The 20583-nt window shown below is 38.4% G+C and overlaps 1 protein-coding gene across 1 annotated transcript; it reads left to right on the top strand.

Moving 5' to 3' along the window:
• LOC103481577 (G-protein coupled receptor 26) lies at positions 1-17112 on the top strand. The gene is made up of 3 exons (XM_008437147.3): positions 1-3625; positions 5164-5277; positions 11208-17112. Exons 1-3 carry the CDS (start codon positions 2958-2960, stop codon positions 11434-11436), a joined length of 1011 nt encoding a protein of 336 aa, XP_008435369.1. The 5' UTR covers positions 1-2957; the 3' UTR covers positions 11437-17112.
• The last annotated feature ends 3471 nt before the right edge of the window (positions 17113-20583 follow it).

Below are 20583 nucleotides of genomic sequence, written 5' to 3'. Positions count from 1 at the left end.
TTATGGACTGAGTTATGGAACAGACATAATCTAACAGCTAAATTCTGCAAATACTTAAGAATCTTTCTAAAAAATGGTTAAAACTGCCTATTTTAAAGTAACGCCAGGTCAGCGTCATGTCTGAAAGGTAATGCTAACATCTAAAAAAGAAGTTATGTAATTTCACTGTTGGAGGCCTCGGTACACCTTGGAATCACTGCACAGCAGTTTCCAAACCAAGCAGACAGCTTTGTAGGTGTTCAGCTTTTCAGCAGCTTGCTGCTTTGACACGGTGGACTACGTGGTGTCACATCCGTACTAATGAAATGCCACGTGTGTTTGTGCGGATCGCAATAGCAGCGACTCTCCTTCACCCACATCTCTGCCCCTCTCGCCACAGCTCCAGCGCCTTGTCGCTCACGTGCCTCAGCAGCAGCGTCACACTCTGACGAGTCCCGTGTTTCAGAGGTCCAATTCTCCACGCTTCTGGTCCAGAGCGGCAGCAGAGTGTGGGGGCGTCATCCAGCTTCTGAGGAAAAAAACAAAAGGGAAGATGCTGCTCCTTATCAGTCTGATGAGGCAGATTTAACGAGAAAAGAACAAGCGATGATGACGAGGATGTGCAAGAGGGAAGGAAATAGACCAGCATAACTTGGACACGAACACAAGTGTTACAGCAGTCAGTTTGATTCAGTATGAGCTCTGATTAAATAATGCTGTTTAAAAAAAAAAAAAAAAGATTTGTTCTTTGGGGACTACATTTCTTTGTAAACTGTAAACTGCTGCTGTGCAGTTTATATGAGTTGTTTGTGCTTATTGATATTCTTACATTTAGGGCTGCACAGTGGCGCAGTTGGTAGAGCTGTTGCCTTGCAGCAAGAAGGTTCTGGGTTCGATTCCCGGCCTGAGGTCTTTCTGCATGGAGTTTGCATGTTCTCCCTGTGCATGTGTGGGTTTTCTCCGGGTACTCCAGTTTCCTCCCACAGTCCAAAAACATGACTGTCAGGTTCATTGGTCTGTCTAAATTGCCCCTAGGTGTGAGTGTGTGTGTGTGCATGGTTGTTTGTCCTGTGTGTCTCTGTGTTGCCCTGCGACAGACTGGCGACCTGTCCAGGGTGAACTCGCCTCTTGCCCGGAACATTAGCTGGAGATGGGCACCAGCAACCCTCCCGACCCCACTGAGGGACAAGGGTGAAAGAAAATGGATGGATATTCTTACATTTATTATAATACGATCAAAAGACCTTGTAACTATCAAAAGTACAGTTTGGAATTTCTGAGCATCTGTTACATTTGTTATGAGCAAGATGTATTATTTTAACACCTGCTGAACCCTTTTCACCTGTTATGTCACTGACCAATACAGAGTAGCGCAGGATTGTGAAATCGGGTGAAAGGGATGCATGGTTTTACAAACCAGATACAATAAATTAGATAAAAGACAATTAAGTGAACATACAACGTTGTGAAGATCTTAAAACCCACAGACAGAACGGGGAAGAAGTTGTGGAGAAGTTTATAGCAGGACTGTGTTATGGAACAAATTCCTAATCCTAGAATATTTTAGTGAATTCTGTTCAGTTCATCACTGGCAAATTGGGGGAGTTTGGTAAACTCTAAACCTGTCAAGACGTTTTATTCTCCTTTAAAATGTACCTGGTACAGATATTCCTCAAAAGCTGCAGAAAAATGCCCGGTTCAGTGGGGCTGAATAAAATGCATGGGACAATGTTCAAGTTTTCATTTGTACTTTTTAAATCCTTGGATGGATTTCTTTTCCACTACAAAATCAAGTACAGCTTTGAGTTGGTCTATCACATAAATTTCCAGTAAAATTAATTGAAAACAGAAATTTGAGACTATGACGTGACATAAGACAGACACGTTCATGGATATCTTTACGAGATTCTGCAGCGTAACTCACTCTGCTATTTTATTTTACATAAATACAAACTGGTTGATAGGCTAACATTGATATCTTAATTTTACTTTTCCACAAAAACTTTCTTCCCCCCTTGTGACGTCGTCTAGTTTGTGAAATGCACCACTTTCTCCTGCAGACCAACCAGACCTCCAAACATGATGCATCAACACCCCTTGTTCACATTTGGATTGTGTACAAAACGTAATAAAATGGCCATCGTGTCCAAATAGTTCAGTTTGAATCTTTTGTTACTGTGGAATTTAAGAGATATCATTATGTTTCTGACTTAAAACAAAAAAGGTTTAACCTAACTGAAAGTCAGACAGTGAGAAAAAAAGATGTTTCTTTTAGGTGGTTGCAAATAAAAATAATGATTATGCCACTGCTTATTTTGCGTTTTATTTGTGAATAGAATATTTAAGTCATTGCACATCTATTAATCTATTCATCTCTACTTTTATCCAAATTGTCATTTGCATAGAAATATAAATGACGATTTATTTATTTGCCCCCATTTTTCCTTCTTACAAAAATAACTTTAACCGCCATTCAATGTGGCTGTGCAGCTGTTCCTGCATTCAGAAAAGATCGGGGAGACAACAGAGCAGGTCCACGCAGGGAGTTGTGCTGTGTGCACGGAGGGGTGATGCCTGGAGAGCGAGGCATCACAGGATGACAAACTCTCCACTGCAGGGCGCAGCAGCTACTAGAACAGAGCAGCTGTGGCGTGAGACGCTTCCTGCAGCTTAGAGGTGCAAAGGGGGAACCTGCACTTTCTAATCCTGAGATTTACTTTAAACATGCTGGAAACCTTCTGAAACCATCTGCGACTCCAATACAATGTAGACGAGTGGAGAGGTGGAGGGGGGGGGGAGAGGGAGGCATCTGGACAAATGTGAGGATGTATTTTTTTTTCTTCTTTTTTTTCTCCTTCATTTATTTATTAACACAGTTCTTGTGGCGCAAACAGGATTTGGATATGCGCGCTAAAAGTGTGGAGAAGTGAGTTTTTTTGTTTTGTTGTTTTTTGTTTTTTTTTGGTGGGGCGCGCAGGATGGACACTGCGGAGGTAATTCTCTCCGTGCTGGTAGTTGTGATCATCATAGTGTCGCTGCTGTCCAACGTCCTGGTGCTGATCTGCTTCCTCTACAACCCGGAGATCCGTAGGCAGGTGCCCGGTCTGTTCAACCTCAACCTCACCTTCTGCAACTTGTTGCTGACCGTGGCCAACATGCCGCTCACTCTGGTGGGACTCGTCAGCAGGGCTCAGCCGGGGGGAGACGGCTTCTGCCAGATCGCCGGGTTCCTGGAGACCTTCCTGTCCACCAACTCCATGCTGAGCATGGCCGCCCTGAGCATCGACAGGTGGATCGCGGTGGTGTTCCCCCTGAGGTACCACTCCAAGATGCGCCACAAGGACGCAGCGCTAGTGCTCGGCTACACGTGGGCGCACTCCATGTCCTTCTCCACCGCGGCCGCCTGTCTCTCGTGGGTGGGCTATCACCGGCTGTACGCGTCCTGCACCCTGTCCAACGCCAGGGCAAGCAGCAGGACCCAGTTTGTTGTCTTCACCGTGTTTTTCCATTCCTTCACCTTCCTCCTGTCTTTTATAGTGTTATGTTTCACATACCTCAAAGTTCTTAAAGTGGCCCGGTTTCACTGCAAGAGGATCGATGTTATAACGATGCAAACTTTGGTGCTGCTTGTGGACATACACCCCAGGTGAGCTCCTATAGGATACGCTTAACACTTTTTGTCCCCCCCCCTCAAGCCCCCTTTTGCGTTTGTGTGAATTTAGGAATTGAGTTTTATTTTATAGATTTCAAGGTAAATGTACAAAATGTACAAAATGTTCAATCTGCTTTTTTTTTCTTTTTTTTTTTTTTTTAATTCTCAACAGTGTTTATACCAAAGGTGCAGGGGCATTTCCCATCGTAAAGTTGCTGGCCCTAAAGCTGCCCCAAGGTTATGAGGCTCTAAGCAGAGTTTGATTTGACAACCACCTTCAGCTAAACCCACATCTGAGATTAATCTTTTTTTTTTTTTTTTCTTCCTTTGGATTCTACATTTTTCCATATTCTATGTTGTGTTCACAAGCAACAACTCTTGGGGGAAAAGACAGTGACATGCAATAAATTATAATTTTACTGAAATATTAATTTATTTCAGTAGCTAAATAAAACATGATATAAATATGAATTACACACAAATGTGTATTTTCAAGCCTTATTTTCAATTGCAGATTTTTTTTTTTTTTGCTTACAACTTTACTTCAAAGTAAAGCCAGTTGTGTGACAGGCAGAGTATTTGACTTTTCCTCTTCTGTACAGGGAATCTGTTGATGATACTGTAAGGCAGCCAGTCTTCATAGTGTCTGCTCAAGCAGGACAGGACACACACACACACACCCACCCACGCACACACACACACACACGCACGCACGCACGCACGCACGCACGCACGCACGCACACGTAACTTTAATGAGTTGAATTATTTATTTATGCCTAAATACGTTTTTGTCCTTTATGCACCAGTTTTTAATGTTTCTCAATCACTCTTGACCAACCCCTTGATTTCTAAGAACAATATAATAATATATATTTTATTTACCTGGAGTTCCGAACTTACATTGAATGTTACAAAATGCAAAAGGATTGCAATTTTCCACAGTGTCAGGAACTGACCACAACAAACTTCAGTGTGTTTGATTTAGATGCTCTATATGTGATAGATTGATGTAACATATTTATTTGTGAGGTGGTAGAAAAAATTATACAAGGTTTTCCAAATTTATTTCACAAATACAGATCTTAACAGTGCGGTGTACATTTAGGGGTATTTGTTGCAGGACACAGTAGAACATTGCATATCGCCACAAAAATACAATGTTTACTGGGAAACATGATGGTGGCAAAGTTTAGATCTATGTCTAATGCTGTGTGAATGTGTTGCGAAATTTCAAAGTTTCTCCTTCCAGTTTTTGCAGAGATTTTGCAGAGAAGAATGGAAAATATTGTCAGTCTATGGATGAGAGAAGCTGCCAAGAGACTTGCTGCTCTAGCTGCAGTGGGAAGTTGTTGATCAGTGTGCTGACTCGGGGAAACTGAAAACAAACGCAGGCCACACTTTTCGGATCTTTTTAGGAGCAAGATTGGAAAAACATGTGTAGCGTTTCCACCATTTCAAGAATCCAGAAGTAATCCCAGTAAACCTTAGATTTTGCCCCACTGGGAATAAACCGACTGTCTTTCCTTTCCAGCGTCCGCCAGCGGTGCCTGGAGGAGCAGAAGAGACGGCGGCAGAGAGCAACGAGGAAGATCAGCACCTTCATCGGCACCTTCATGCTCTGCTTTGCTCCCTATGTGATCACGAGGTGAGTGTTTGCAGGTGGGAGAAACGGTGCTGTAATACGCCCAAAACGCTGCAGAGCCTTTTGGTTACCTTCCTCCAACACGCCAGCCCTCACACTCACACTTCCTGCCTGCTTCCTCTCCATGCGGGCTGAGTTTGGAAGATGAGAGTGGCTGACCTTGTGATAAGTAATACGCCTCTGTCCGGCTGTTGTTGCTGCTGCATTGGCACTTTTTTCTCCTCAAGTTCGTCTGGTGCATCCCCACTTTGTTGAATTCGCTGGCATCAATCACTGCGTGAAGAAGGGATGCCAAATAAGGCCACGGGAGAGAGAAAGAGGACTTAAGTGATGCAAGGTGAAAGGATGAGAATGTGGAAAACAAAATCTGGGTAATGGGAAATAAATCATTATTTATTTTACTACTTTGAATAATAAAATGAATACAAAAATAAAAAACAAGAAAAAAAAAACAAGATTGAGACCAAATAATATTTCTAATCTATCAAAGTCTTCTTTCAAATGAGGCTCACGTCTCTGTGTCAAGGAAAGAAATATTTCCTGGCATTATTTCTTGTTTGGAACATAACCAGATAAATTCTATCTGCGGTTTTGCGTCTGAAAATAAATTTGATTTGACTCCAAAGGTTGACTGTAATTTTCTGGAGGGCAAACATGAGTCATGGAGCCTGTTTTGCAAATCACGTATTGGGATATTTGGATTCCTGCAAGATTCCAAGCTCTTGCCCATCCATGTGTATGGCTTTAAGCATGTAGCGGTTATCAGCAACATGGTATACCAAGGTTTTAAATAGTTACTGTTGCAAAGCTGCTAATATTTTCCTTCATATTGGTTTTATGGAAAATCCGTTTACCGAGAGGTCACGGAGAGTGCTACAGTCACTTGGAGTTTTCTCTTACATTATGGAGTCGGAAGTATAATGGCTCTGCCTCTATGTTGCTGTGCACTGCTGGGCAGCTAGCTGAAAGAAGGCAACTGCACTTTTCTCTTGCTAAGATGTCTAATAGTTGGTTTGGTAATATGTTACCAAAACAGACCTGAATCAGACAAAATTAACCTGTCAATAAGTGGCAAATATTTGGTAGCAAGTGAACATTTTGTCAATTTGACAGAGCCAAATTGATAAATTGTGATAAACCGAATCAGAGCATTTGCAAAGCTACAGCTCTTCTTGGGTGTTTCTAGCCTGAAATGACAAGTGTGTATCAAATATCGTAAGTACCAATGCATGTAAGCAGCAAAGACGGACTTTGGGAAACACACAGTCTGTGACATTATTTGGCTCAGTATTTACACAAGAAAAACGACCAAACATGAAAACAATCTATCACTGAAGATAAAACCTCTTTTTGCACATTCAAAGTTTCCACACTGTGATAACTTTATTGACTACACAGACATTCATAGGTCTGTGTAGTGATATTTTAAATTATGGTAAATATTGGACTATTCTGAAGCTTTCGGGAGCTTAAAATTGAACTTACTGACAAACGTTTTAGAAAAACATCTTTATTTTGAAGACTGGGTGCTTTTTTTCAGGATGAGGTTGTTGTTGCTAAACCTAAAAGTTCAACAAGGACACGTCGAAGGGAGCAGGCGGCAAGATACTGTTATATCTGAAAGGTCAACTTTGATGTGTTTTTTTCTACACCAACCAATGGTATTTTTACTCACTGTTTCATACGGCTGTAATTTTATCTCTGCCCATGCCTAGGCCGTTGACAGTCCAAATGAATTTTGCACCACAGTGTCCTGCTATCAGCTATAATTTAATGGAAATGTAATGGTAGAGGTGTGGTCCCCAACTTTGGTCATTAGAAAATGTTTTCCTGTTCCAGGAGCAGCTAGGTCAAACTTCTTTGGCATGCGTTCAAGTTCGGCAGCCCGTCAACAACCCTAGTGATTTCACTTAAATGTGCTGAAGCAGGAAAGTTTCTTAAAAAAAAAAATTCAGGACACCAAACTTTAAGAACCAGTGTTGAAGATTACTGCTGCACTGCATTTGTGATCCATTTGAAAGTGAAAGTGCTGAATTTTATGGGTTTTGAACTCAGTGACCAGGTAACATGGAAGCTGATAGTATGACTGAGAAAAGCTGAAACAAAACCATTATGACTGTGTCTATATGCATGAGGCATCCATGTTGGATTTGAAGGTCAAGGAGAAACCTCAAACTTTTTTCAGTTGGAGTTTTAACTTCTTCGGGGGGGCGTTTCAGATTACTTTTATATCTTAGAACCTCGAAACTCCATCTTTGGAGTTCAAATAGAACACACCATTATAAAGTCTGTTGCATGTCTTCCTTGAAGCAAGTAAAAAAAAAAAAAAAGAAAACTGAATGAGAGTTTTTTTCTCTCAAGGGAGTAGATGTTCTTCCTTGTCTATATGGCTTCAAAAGAGTTTTTAATTTTTGATTTTAGCTACAACAGAATCAGAATAGTTTGTTCCAGACAACTTTTGTTAGATTCAATTGTTTCTCTCTCTTATTTTTGATTGAAACTGCACCAAACAATCAAGCGACACTTTGGCCCAAAATGTTCACTGACAAATATATTATGCGTATACATCCATGCAAATAATCTGAAAAATTGCTTAAAAAAAGGAATTATAGTTTAAATTTTGTATCATATTGTTTTGTGATGTTTACAATTTGTAATCTGTCAGTTTGTCTATCTAAAGTTTTCTATTAACAAATCAAGAGTATCTATAAGTTTTCATGATGCTGCCGGCTTTCCTGATCGAAGCTTTCCTTCCCCAGATGTTGTTTTTTGTTTTTTTTACCATGAGCAGATTTGCCTTTCCATCTCCAGAAGACATCGAGCAGTGTTATGTCAGATGTTCCCAGCTTGAGATGTTGTAAAAATAAATCAGAGTGTCACTTTTTTGGTCAGAGGTCTCTCTTCCCTGGAGCTCTGTGGATATTTGCCCAGTTGTTCCAGACCAGAGAAACAGAAAACTAGACTATTCACATTTATACTTATCTAAATCCAAACTCAACTAAGAACAGCTTTGTGTGTCAGAGCATTAAAAGCAAGAAGCCAGAATTCTTACTTTATCACAGTTCACATGTCAGTAAGCTGTGGTAAGATGCAACAGGCTCACGGACTGAAAAATAACTTGGTATCAACTGTCTTCATGCAGTGTTTGACCATCAGTTGCATTGATTTCACAATTGTCTAGATCTTTAATACTGTTCTAAAACATACTCTATGCCTCAAAGCATTTTGGTGATGGAGGAAGAAATACAAGCTCTTTGAAATGAAATTAGCTTGGCTTTGTTATTAAACTATTCCAGGCTATTCATCAAGCTTTCCATCTGCTCAAACAACGAGAAAATTTGTTGTGTTATCGATACTCTGCCAGTAATAAAAAACACAGCCAGGCGGCACATGTTTTCCCTCTGAAAATGGCAGATTGGTATTTCAACATACATTTTAGCATGATGAAAATTCATCCCAGAGTATGTTGGAGGGACAATGTACCCCTTTTTAACTTAGAAAAAGCCTTGTGAAATCCCTAAAAAGAGCCGGGGAATGTCACAGAGATGGCTGATGTCTGGGTTCCCCTCCCAGATCCTTCCCTCCTATATCTGGCACCCGTATGGGGTACAGACGGACCACTATGGAAGGATGGATGGATGACAGCTCATCAATTGCTTTTCTGATATGCATTTGATGTCAGGGTCACCATAACAACAGTTTTTGTTTGACCCTGGCAGCTGATTTAAACTCCTCTGGGCGGGGGAGGAGGGGTGAAGCAAAAGTCTGTCAAATCTGCCTATAAGGCTCGCATTAATGTGCTGACACAGCTCTACTTTAAACACAGTAATCACCCAGAGTGCAGTCACTTACAATCTGTCATTTAAAAAAAAAAAAAAAGTTTTACGAGACTGAGCGAATGTGAAAGTCGATAAAGTTGAAGCAAATTTTCATGCTTTCTTCCTGGAGAGTCATTAGTTGCTCCATTAATTGGTGAGTTGAACAACTTTCTGTCCTTTGTTTTTTTTGCTAATAGCTGATTTGAGGTAATGACATGGAAAAATCCCTAATATTATAATAGCTTGGTTAATGCTTACAAATTAAAGGATTGCTTGTATAATGAACCATTAATACTTCATAGTCATTTTATTATATCCAGACAGGTTTGAGGTTGTATTTACAGCCAGCTCCAATACATTTGGATATTATTTCACTATGAATAGATCAATTACACACAGACTGTTGTTTACAAGCTTTAGTTTTTATTAGTAATTATGATTTCCTACTTACAGCAACTGAAAGCATTTGAGATTATAATATTACATCAGACCAATAAAAATGTTAAAATGTTAATCCAAAAATGTAGTCTTAATGAAAACCATGTTCAATACCTGCTAAAAGGCTGTAATTTCCAAATTGTACTTTCAATTTGACAAACAAGCCCAGTGCATAAGTAATGTGTGTAATCATTCTTGAGACGCACTGCAAGAGGAAAGGTTCGAAACCTTAAATTGATCCACCTTTTACAAATAAAAATCTGAAAATTGTTGGTTCCGATACCCCTAACTAAAATCCATGTAGAATGAAATATATTTACAGGTCATCCACTTAGCACATTGAATCAGTTTCTATTTAAATTTCACGATGAAGATAGCTGTTCTGTGAAGGCCTCAGAGATTTGTTGAAGAACATCAAGGAGCAAACAGCATCATGAAGACCAAGGAACACAGCACATAAGTCACGGAGGAACTTGGTTGAAGTTTAAAGCAGGGTTAGGCTATGTAACAATAGCCCAGCTTTGAAAATCTCAGATCACTGTTCAATCGATTCCATAATCTAAAAATAGATAAACTATGACTCAGCTGCCAACCTGCCAAGACACAGACGTCCACCTAAACTGACGGTGTGGGTAAGATGAGAGAAACAGCTCAAAGAGAGTCTGTTAACAGGACAACTTTTAGTTATGTACTCTGTAATTCTGCCTTTGTGAAAGAGTGGAAATAAGGAAATTATTGTTGAAAAAAATCCTATAAAATCATCTTTATATTTTGCCACAAACCAACTGAGACTAAACTGTTTTACCTGCATGCCACAGGCTATATGTGATGGAAACATGCAGCTTGAAAATTCAATTATCCTCTGAAACAAGTTGGTTTTGTTTTTCATCATTTTGTTAAGATTATTTTTTCCAGAATCCCCAAAGAAGCTGGTCGGAGTTGATCAAATAAAATTGACCATTATTAGCCTTTGCTAAGCTAATGGGAAAGCCCTTGATTTAGCAATCTATATATGTACTACCCCTCCACACAGTCAGCTGAGGTCATTTGGAATCTGATTAGTGTTCTTCTTGGATGCCTCCTATTGGAGTTTTTTGTGCACATCCCATTTAGAGGAGACAGAAAGCGCTGAGGGACGATGTTTGGATCCCTTTTACTCCTTGGGATCCTCCAGAACGAGCCAGAGAGTTTCACTGGGGAGATATATCTCAGACACATCGAAGAAAATGGATGGCACTATAAAGATATGCCATATAAATTATTATCCATCCAGCCATCGTCCATTATGCTTGCAGGTTAGCGGGAGGCTGGTGTCTATCTCCAATGTTCATTCGGCGAGAGTCGGGGTACATCCTGGACAAATCGCCAGTCCATTGCAGAGCATTTATAGATTATTATTCAAATGAAAACAGAAATAAAATAAGTACAATAATCTCTGTAGGTTGCACATAAAGAGGAAAAATTAAGTTGGAGAAATAAAAAAAATAAAAAAAAAACACAAGCAAACACTTAAATTAGTAAAGCTGCACTAGAAAAAAAATACTTTGTCAGTTTCCAGCAGTGTTTTGCCTACGTGTCTCTGCATTGTAAGCTCCAGGCATGCATATCTTTTCCAGTATGTCGAATTGCCTTTCCCATCTCTTGCTCTCACCACCCTCTCCTTCTGTCCACCCTCAGGATCGTGGAGTTATTTCCAGCAGTGCCGATCGACCCTCACTGGGGAATTGTCTCCAAGTGCTTGGCTTACAGCAAGGCAGCGTGTGACCCCTTCGTGTACTCCCTGCTGAGGCACCAGTACAAGAAGACGTGCACGGACATCCTCAACAGGCTGCTGAAACGGAGCTCCCTAAACGCGTCCGGGCGGCGGCCGGAGCAGCAGGGGAGCAGCATACCCACAGCTGAGTGATGGAGGTTACTTGGTAGCACAGACGGAAACACAAACCTTATTCATTGTTGATGAGGACGAGGATAAATATTGCTGTTTCTTGTCCGCGTCTGCTTAGATTAGCTCTGACATTACAAAAAAAAAAAAAAACTAAGGTAAAAACGAAAACAAAAAAAAAAAAAACAATCACTACTGACAAGGGCAAACCTCTGTGCAGGAGTACCAACGGACCTCCTGCAGATCAGTGCAATGAACTCGCTGTGAGAGACAGTAAACTGCAGATTATCCATCTACCTGGGGTGGCGGATGTTGGTCACGCAGGAAATGTGGTCAACTATTAGCACCGCCGTGACAGCTAGGGTAGGATATGACATTTAGTTACATATTTACTTTGTCGCATATTTGTTTTAAAATATATCTTGTGTATGGTGCTGCAGTGACTAGTTTATGCACTGTTGAATTATGTAGCACTGAAGATAACATTTTCCATAATAAATCTCAAATTTATTCTATCCTGTCGAAAGCATACAAACACCGCTGCAGTGCAATCTGACTCAGGAATTCGGGCTTAACTAAATCAGACTCCAAATTAAGCAGATAATCCAGACACTCGTTCATTTCACATTCTTCAGAAGATTGTTGTTTCTGAATTTTCTCCTCTTTGTTTCTTATCTGTGAACACGTCTTGTAAAGCTCTCAGTGACGTGGACAAACAGAAGTTTTGAAGGAAATACGAAACCAGTTGCCGTTAACTAGTTGTCATTGTTTAGCCAAGTTGGTATGCATGCATTAGTATTCGCACTTTCTGAGTACTAACTGAAAACCTGAAAAGGAAAAAAAAACTTATAGGCTACAGTTAATTGTTTTTGAAACACCAAACAGAAGTACTTTTACCAAAAACCAGAAATAAATGGAAGACCAGAAAGCTTCCAGTCTTAAACATAAATTGCTCATCACCTACGGATTACATTTTTCCTTTTGTTTTTATATCTTTAAACACCTCTGGTGAAGCTCTGAGTTTTAAGAGGAATGATTGAGCCAAAACCTATTAAAGCTAACATTGCCTGTTTAGTTTTTAGACACACCAAGATATTTTGTCCACATACTACATACGCTCACATTGGATTAACATTGACATGGTAGTAGCAAGTTTTTGTTTTTGGTCTCAAAAGAAGAAAATAGTCTCCAATAAGTTAAGAGTGTCTGAGACCCGAATCTGCTTGAGCATAACCTGAATCCTAATTTCAGAGATCTCCCATCAACCTTGACAGCAAACATCCCTAATGGATGCGTCACGTATGAGAACCAGCGAACGCTAATCTCTTCATTTGCATCAACGTTGATTTATATTTACGTGTATTAGTCACACACGTAGTACACATCTGTCATCACAGAACAAGGTAACAACAGCCAAGCTGAAACTGGACACCATCAACCTTTAATACAAAACTTCTGATTATGCTTTTTTGTTTTGTTTTTATTATTATTTGTAAGAACCTACTGTGAAGCTTTTAGTGATCTGACCAAATCTGAAGTTTTGAACAGAAACAAAAACGTTGTGCCTTTTTTTGGACATGAATTCTTTCAGGCTCATCATCATATAAAGGATGCAATGAATACTGTCAAACTGACAAAAGATTTAGCAGAATAGTCAAATCTGCTTCAGAATTACAGAATTAATTAGGTTCAGAATTACATGATGTTAATGTAAATAAAAGAGTTTCCATCTGTCCAAGTCAACTGTTTCATTAAAGGCACCTGGGACAGAATATTTCAGAAATGTTGCACAAAGTAATCCATCTCATGCACAACTTTTGACCCCCAAGAAATGCACTGTGGTGTCTTTATCTGCACAGTCATCCAATCTCTCTGCATTTCGCCTCTATCTGCTTATTTTGCTGTGTGTTCGGGTTTTTTGAGCAGAGATTGTGTAAGTGTGATAACAACCACAAAGGATGACTTAATGACGGTGTTTTAACTGGCTTCAGCTTCAGCTGCTGATCTTGTTTGTTCTTTTTTTCTGTTTGAAATATTGACATTTTATTTTATGCTTTAGAATTGTTTACAGTTTCTGTCTCTAAAATATATTTTTGTAAATTGGGTGACCTCAGTTTGGCTTGTGAATCAGTGTGAAAATGTAGACTGGTGTAGTGTTTGAGAAATATCCTAGTTTGCTTTGTCTTAAATTAATAACATAAAGTCAGCCTGAAAGACACATTTTTACTGAAAGGGACTAAAAAACATTTAAAGTTTTAAATTGTTTGATGCGGATTTTATAGGACTTTTTAGAGTAATACCAGAACCGATGCAAATGTTTTGGAGTTTTGCAGATTTTGTTACATTATTGAATTGGGCATCGGTCCACCAGCTTTGCCTATCTAGATGGTGAAATGTTTGCCCATTTTTTGGGGCTGATCTCAGCCAACACAATTGGTTTCAATGTAGGATTTTTCTTTCTGCCAGGATTGCCCTGTTTTTAGTTCAGTCCAGGTTCCCTTCAACTCTAACCAGCTTCCCCTGTCTTTGCTTTAGAAAATTAAGACCTACACCACAACATGATGCTGCCACCGCCATGTTCTACTGTGAGAATAACATTTTCAAGATGATGTGAAAAATTATGTTTCTGCCACATCTCATGCGGTGACCAGAAAGGTCAGTTTTTGTTTCCGTCTAAACAGAGCGTCATCTTCCACATGTTTGTTTTGTTCCCACATGCTTGGTGGCAAACTGGACTTTTTGTAACTGTCTTGAAACAATGGGTTTCTTTTTGCTACTCTTTCATAAATGCCAGATGTCTGCAGTGAACATCTGATAGCTGTACTGTTGACATATTCTCCTGCTTTAGCTGCTGCCGCTCTCTCCAGCTCCTTCAGTTTCCTTCCTTCCCCACTGGCTTGAGTATGAATTTATTTGTTTTAATCATGGCTTTTGTTCATTTGGTCAGTGCCTGCTGTTGAAGAGCTTCATAAATTAGCTTGACTTGGCTTTGATTACTTTTGGAAGCGACTGTAAGATTACATTTTCCTCAAACCCAGACAGCTCAATGAGTGAAACCTCAACACTTAAATTTGTACATTTCCACTTACTGGTGTTCCACTGGTGTTCTCGTATGTAGTTTTAAAACAAGCGTTTATACAAAAGGCGTTAGGTTTTACAATATTAAATTAATTATGAAGGAACAATAAAAAATTTTTATTCAGAAAAATATTCATGCTTCCATCCATTTAGTTCACTTAATGTATATTGCATCAATTCAAAGCAGACGTAACCTCAAGTAACTTTAAAGAAAAAAAAAAAATAAATGAAATTTTCATACAGAATATTCAATCAAATTTGTCTAACTCAATCTGATACAAATAAATTCAGTTACACTCACCTCAGTTTGATCCTATTTATAAAATGACGCCGTCAAAATCCATTTATTGCAAAAGATGGTAAAAACAATCATCTATTCGAGGGAGCCTAGCTGATTGCGTCACGTTATCGACTCTGCAGAAATCTTTCAGAGGCAGGAGTTGACAGTTTATAGTGAGTTAATTCATTCTGGAGTTGGCTAGTCGTTTCTGCTTCTCTGTAAAACTTAATTGGGAAATTGAGCCATGAGAAAAATTATAATAAACATGTTAATCAAATATTATTTTTAATTGGTGTAATTCTGTACACATATTAATTAGTTTAATCCCCCATGTATTACTATATAAATCCCCAAAAGGTAACACAGGACTTGATTGAGCAAATGTAGGATCCAGCAGTCTGGTTTTGAGTGGCCCAGTGTTCAGATGTGAGATTTGATCTCTGTTTTTCCCTACAATATTTTTCAGAGAAGCAATTTTTTTTGTACCTGAATTTTCCTCTTGGTAGTTTATATATTTTCTCCTACCAAGTGACATTTAATGAACGATTCCAGGTAACCATGGGTGTCTTCAGTATATTGTGTAGCTATAAAAGATGACAGTATAGAAGCTTTTTAATCTCCACGAACAGATTCTATTTTGTGATTATTAAGTCCACTTTTTTCTGCTTCCTGGGTATGTTATGGAGTCCTTTTAAAGCTTGTGAGTCCTCTTGACTTATTTGTTCCGTCTCAATGTTAATTATTTTTCTTTCTGTATCAGAAAAAAACAGCTTATTATAGAGCTTGCATGATATTTAGTTTAATTCACCAAAGAAAACAGAATATTACATGTATAGTACTTTTAAAAAAAGGATTCCTACCATTTAAACTTGCTCACATTTTCTCAACATATTTTAATGGAATTTCAACAAAAAGTAGAGCATACTTGTGAAGTGAATGAAAGACATTTTAGAAATTTTATTTTTTTTTTCATGTGTGGAGGGAAAGTGACAGTATTCATTACCCTGACCGTACATGGTGGTTGCAGCATCATGCTGTGGGCATACGTTTCTTTTGCTGTTATAGAAAGATGTTCTGAGTTTATGTGTGTGTGTGTGTGTGTGTGTGTGTGTGTGTGTGTGTGTGTGTGTGTGTGTGTGTGTGTGTGTGTGTGTGGGTGTGTGTGTGTGTGTGTGTGTGTGTGTGTGTGTGTGTGTGTGTGCGTGTGTGTGTGTGTGTGTGTGTGTAAGTGTGAGTTGGAGGTGAAAGGGTGAATTAACTTAAATAAATTAAGTAAATCTTAGCTGCAGAGATAACTGCAGCTAATGGTTGCTTGCCAAAGTTTTAATTCAGAGGAGCTGAACATGAATACGTACCACATTTTCTACATTCTTCCACTTCACGATTATGTGCTACTTTGTGTTGGTCTGCCACATAAACCCTCCATGAATTACATTTAAGTTTGTGGTTGTAATATGGGAAAATGTGGAAACACTTAAGGGATATCGATGGTTTTTCAGGACATGTAATTATTTAGTAACATTGCTTTTAGACCACTCTTGTATTTTGGCTGCATTTTGAAAATAAAACGTTGGTAAAATAATGATGAACCAGTGCCAAAGTGACTGCTGCAAGCCAGTAATTTAATTACCACACATGCATTTAAGTTTCTAAATGCAGAAATTGTTTCAAGCCTAATATTGTAATTCATCTCTGACGCTGGTGATGCCTTAACTTCGGTAATGTGGTGATTTTTCCATTTACGTTAAAATATGTGTATTTTTCTTGTACTATACATAGAGAGTGAATAACTGCCTTATTTATTTCAGTCTATTTTGTTACATCTGCGTCTATATTTCTCTGTACAAACACGCATTACTACTATCTTTATTGTAAAGGAGATAAATATATATATTAAAAAAATGTGGACAGAATGAAATTTAGAACAGTATTTTTTGGCTCTTTTGATATCTGTACTTGTAATTTATGTTGGCGTTTTACAGAATGTGCTGCTTCAAATGTAAATGAGAGTTTAGTTCTTGCATATTGGTGTAACATACCTCGTTTTGTTTGTTGGTAACTGACTTGACTACTTTGAGTGTTTCGTTTATTTATTAAACATCAGTTGGACGCTGCTAAATAGGACAAATGGAAAGCAATGTGATTTTATTTGGAGATAAGGGATTTTGATATTGTGTTTGTTATTCTGATAAAAATGAGAACACTGACTTCTAGATTTTGTCCAAATTGTAGTAGATTTTTTTTTTATTATTATGCTGCTCAGAGTATATGCTTTTTATTGAGCTTGATGAGAAACATTAAAAATTGAGAGATAATTTATGAAGCACATCAAATAAATCAAACAGTGTTTTGTGTGTTTTCTTTAAATATACATTTATTAAAAGATAACCGAAAAAACAACAAAAACTATTTCAGTTTTTTCTGCATTTAGATTTTCTTAGATCAGGGTTTAATACCTGACCAGCGTTTTTAAAAGGTCAGGTATAATGACAGTAACACTTTCTTTTTTGAAAACAAAGAGAAGTAATAAAACATGAGAAACTATCATGGAAAAAGTCTGTTTTTAATAGGCCATAATCCATCTAAAATTTTTTAAATAATTATAGACAGTAAAATAGTGCATCGAAAGTGAAATGGTCCTTTGCCACACAACAGAATTGAAAGCCAAACCCAGCATCAAGTTTCGTCACGTTTTCCATTCACTTATCCAAACTACTGTAAAATCAGCCCAAAAAAATCTTGAAATCTGAGTCTGTTTGCTTAAGAATTTGAATTTTGAAAGAATTTTTTTTAAATAATCCCAAACCTTGAGTTCTCACACAGAGCTTATCACAGAATTTGCTTTGCTGTGGTCAATTTTAACCAAAACAATGAAACTGTTTACATTTATTTCATTGTTTTCCCAACAGCAGATAAAACATAATACATTTTGAAATGATTTTAAATTAAGTGTCACAATTTTGATTCAATGAAATTACTTGACAAATGTACTTCATTGAAATATTAAATAAAACGTATCGTTTTCACAATTTGATGAACCTAATTTTATGGTGTTGCTATAGTTTGACCATTCTACTGATTATGACTATAACCAAATTATATTTTTAATACTTTGTAATTGGGAATTAATCTTTGTGTGCTCGTAAACTCAACTGATTAAACTTCCTCCACCCTGCCTTATTTTTACTAAGTCTGGATTAAAACTCAATATGGATGTAAAGGCAAAACAGTCATTCAGAGAAATTACTCAACCCATATAATTTGCCTTACAGCTTTTCTAAAGTGCTACATGACCAGAAAATAATGTTTGAGATCAGAAAAGCTTTGCTGACCCACTTGTTGACTCTGAAAATACACTACTGTATGTCCAAAAAAGTGAAAAAAGTTCTACCCTGGTTGGCAAGCCATGGTTTTATCTTTTTTATTATTACTTTAACTCATGGCTTCTGTGTTTGTTGATGAGAGTGTGGTTTGTTTAAGCATCTTGCTAAGAGTATGCCTTACTGTTTCACTCAATTTGCCATTTGAAGTAAAGGCATTTTGAATCCTTTCACCTTCTCTGTAGCCTGTCTTTGATCATTTTTATGACCTTTTTTTTTTTTTTAGTGTAACCAGAAAGACTCATGCATGACCAGGAGAAGCTACCTAAAGCATCAAAAGAGCAAAGATTCCTTATCTCCGCATGGCAAAAGGGAGCTGTTGAGACGACTAACAGACAGAAGTGTTTTTATCAAAATAAAATAAAGTTTGATGTCGTTCTCCCTTGTAAAGGCTGAACTTAGATCATACATGTAATTTTGTTCTGCTGCAGGAAGATGCATTTCAGACTCTTTCACAAGGGGCAACAGTGAGGGACTCTTTAGCACATGTGGCATACATTTCTCTGTCTATCTAACTTTCTGGAACGCGTTAGAATCAGCACTTCCAGATATATCTGCAACCATCATTGTAAATCAGGCTTGGCGTCTTTTTCTTTTTCTTTTTCTGACCTTTTAACTTCCTGTACTTCTGAAAGGGTCACTGAGGTCGGGCGAGCAGATGCTTCTCGTGAAACAGAGGAGATCAGGCTTTCTCTGACTACGCCAAAACTTTTGAAAAATTGATGCTCTCTCTTTACATGATTACTGACTCGCAACACCTTCAAAAACATCCTCATAAATCAGTTAGTAATCAAGAGATAGTTTGGTGCTTTTAGTCAGATCAGTTGGAGAAGAGACACGTCTAATGCGCTGTGTTGTTTTGTAAAAGCAGCTTTTTGCAAAGTGTTTGTGTATGTATGTCTTAATCTTAAAATTGAGGCTATAACACAGAAACATAAGAAATAAAATCTCTCTGATTCTGATGTCTTTCGAAGTACACCAGAGTCGGGTCGGAAGAGCACAAATTGAAAGACTCGATAAGACTTATGTAACTTTTATACACCTGCAGAGATTCCAGCTGCAATCAGTCCCAGTCGCAGGGAGGCCACTTTTCTCTTCACACCGCAGTCTAGGTAGTAATGAAACATCAGCAGCTTGCTGAGAAAGCCCCGGCTTGAGTTGGCTGAGGTTCTGTACACTGATTACCTGCCCAGGTATCAATGATTATCCTCAGATGGGTGGCGCTGACCCTGACACACAGCTTAATCATGGTTGGCTTTCAACACGCTTGGACAACTGACCCCCCTGGGAGTCAAATAAACCACAATGCGAATTGAAAAGTGGACACCTCTTACTGTAAAAGAAAGCAACAGATTCACAGAAGCACTTAATGCATTGAAACAGTCCTGACGGTCTCCATTAACAGTCTAAAATAATTTACCCCTATGATCAAGGCACTCTCTTTTGTAGTCTTTTTTTTCCCTTTATTTTTTATTTTTATTTGTTCTGTTGCGTCATGAGGTATTTATTGAATGCTAATTAACTGAGCCAATAAAAATATATTAGAATGCCAAACATCCTTTCTACCATTTTATATTTAATGTGAACATGGATGGGATTTTCTTCCTAGGCATTAATTAACCTTTGTGCAAAATGATGTCTGAAAATGTTACTGTTCCAAACCATATAACAAGTGCTGGACTTCAGAAAATCTGAAACCTGATCTGATGAATTTTTTTTCTAAAAGAAAAAAACAAAACAAAACAAATTATCTCAATCTTGGCTAAAGCAGCTGTCCACTCTGACCCTGACATTTAAAAAGAGGAAGGTCGAGATGTATCTCAGCAGCTCTCCATGGCGACCCACCTTCCTGGTATCCAGGTCAGAGCTGGAAAATATCAAAGACTTGACCAACATCTACAGAAGCCCTTATCTCTCTGCACATCTGCCTAATATCAGAGCTGCAGACCCCATCAGCTACACCGCACATTGTGCAAACTCTACAACTCCCCCGTCCCACCTCTACTGACACCACCTTTACTCCCAGCAATTGTGTCTGCAGCCCATATGGAAAAAGTCTGGACAGCAATTTGTCCGACAAGCTCTTATTACAGATGAGAATAGCTACTGTTTCAGCATATGTCTTGTTTTACACACATTCAGCACTGCAGCTTGCTTTTTTGGTGTATCTCTTATCACAGCAGGTTGCTGTGAAATCTAAGGTGTTCGAGTTTTCCAAAATAAAGGCAGTCCAAATTCGACTAAACAGAACGTTCAACGTTTTTGAGAGGAATCACATATTTACCAGGCAAATAATTCAGTTGCAGGTTTAGGAGAGTATTAGAAAACTAGACAAATTAAAAGAGCCAACCACTACAGTATGCATACTGCTGATGTTGTGTAGCTGAATCATTATTGAAAGGAGGAAGTTCACAATAACACCAGTGAATAGTT

The sequence above is a fragment of the Poecilia reticulata genome, chromosome 19, assembly GCF_904066995.2.
Source record: "Poecilia reticulata chromosome 19, P_reticulata-male-v2, whole genome shotgun sequence".
NCBI lineage: Eukaryota > Metazoa > Chordata > Actinopteri > Cyprinodontiformes > Poeciliidae > Poecilia > Poecilia reticulata.
The sequence above is the reverse complement of the archived record's forward strand: the minus strand, read 5'-3'. Positions and strand labels throughout refer to the sequence as shown.

Bases quoted from the DNA above. Each gene is read 5' to 3' on its own strand.
- LOC103481577 (XM_008437147.3), top strand. From the start codon at position 2,958: ATGGACACTGCGGAGGTAATTCTCTCCGTGCTGGTAGTTGTGATCATC. The intron at 3,626-5,163 runs GTGAGCTCCTAT...TTTCCTTTCCAG, and splicing joins CTTGTGGACATACACCCCAG to CGTCCGCCAGCGGTGCCTGG. The intron at 5,278-11,207 runs GTGAGTGTTTGC...GTCCACCCTCAG, and splicing joins GCTCCCTATGTGATCACGAG to GATCGTGGAGTTATTTCCAG.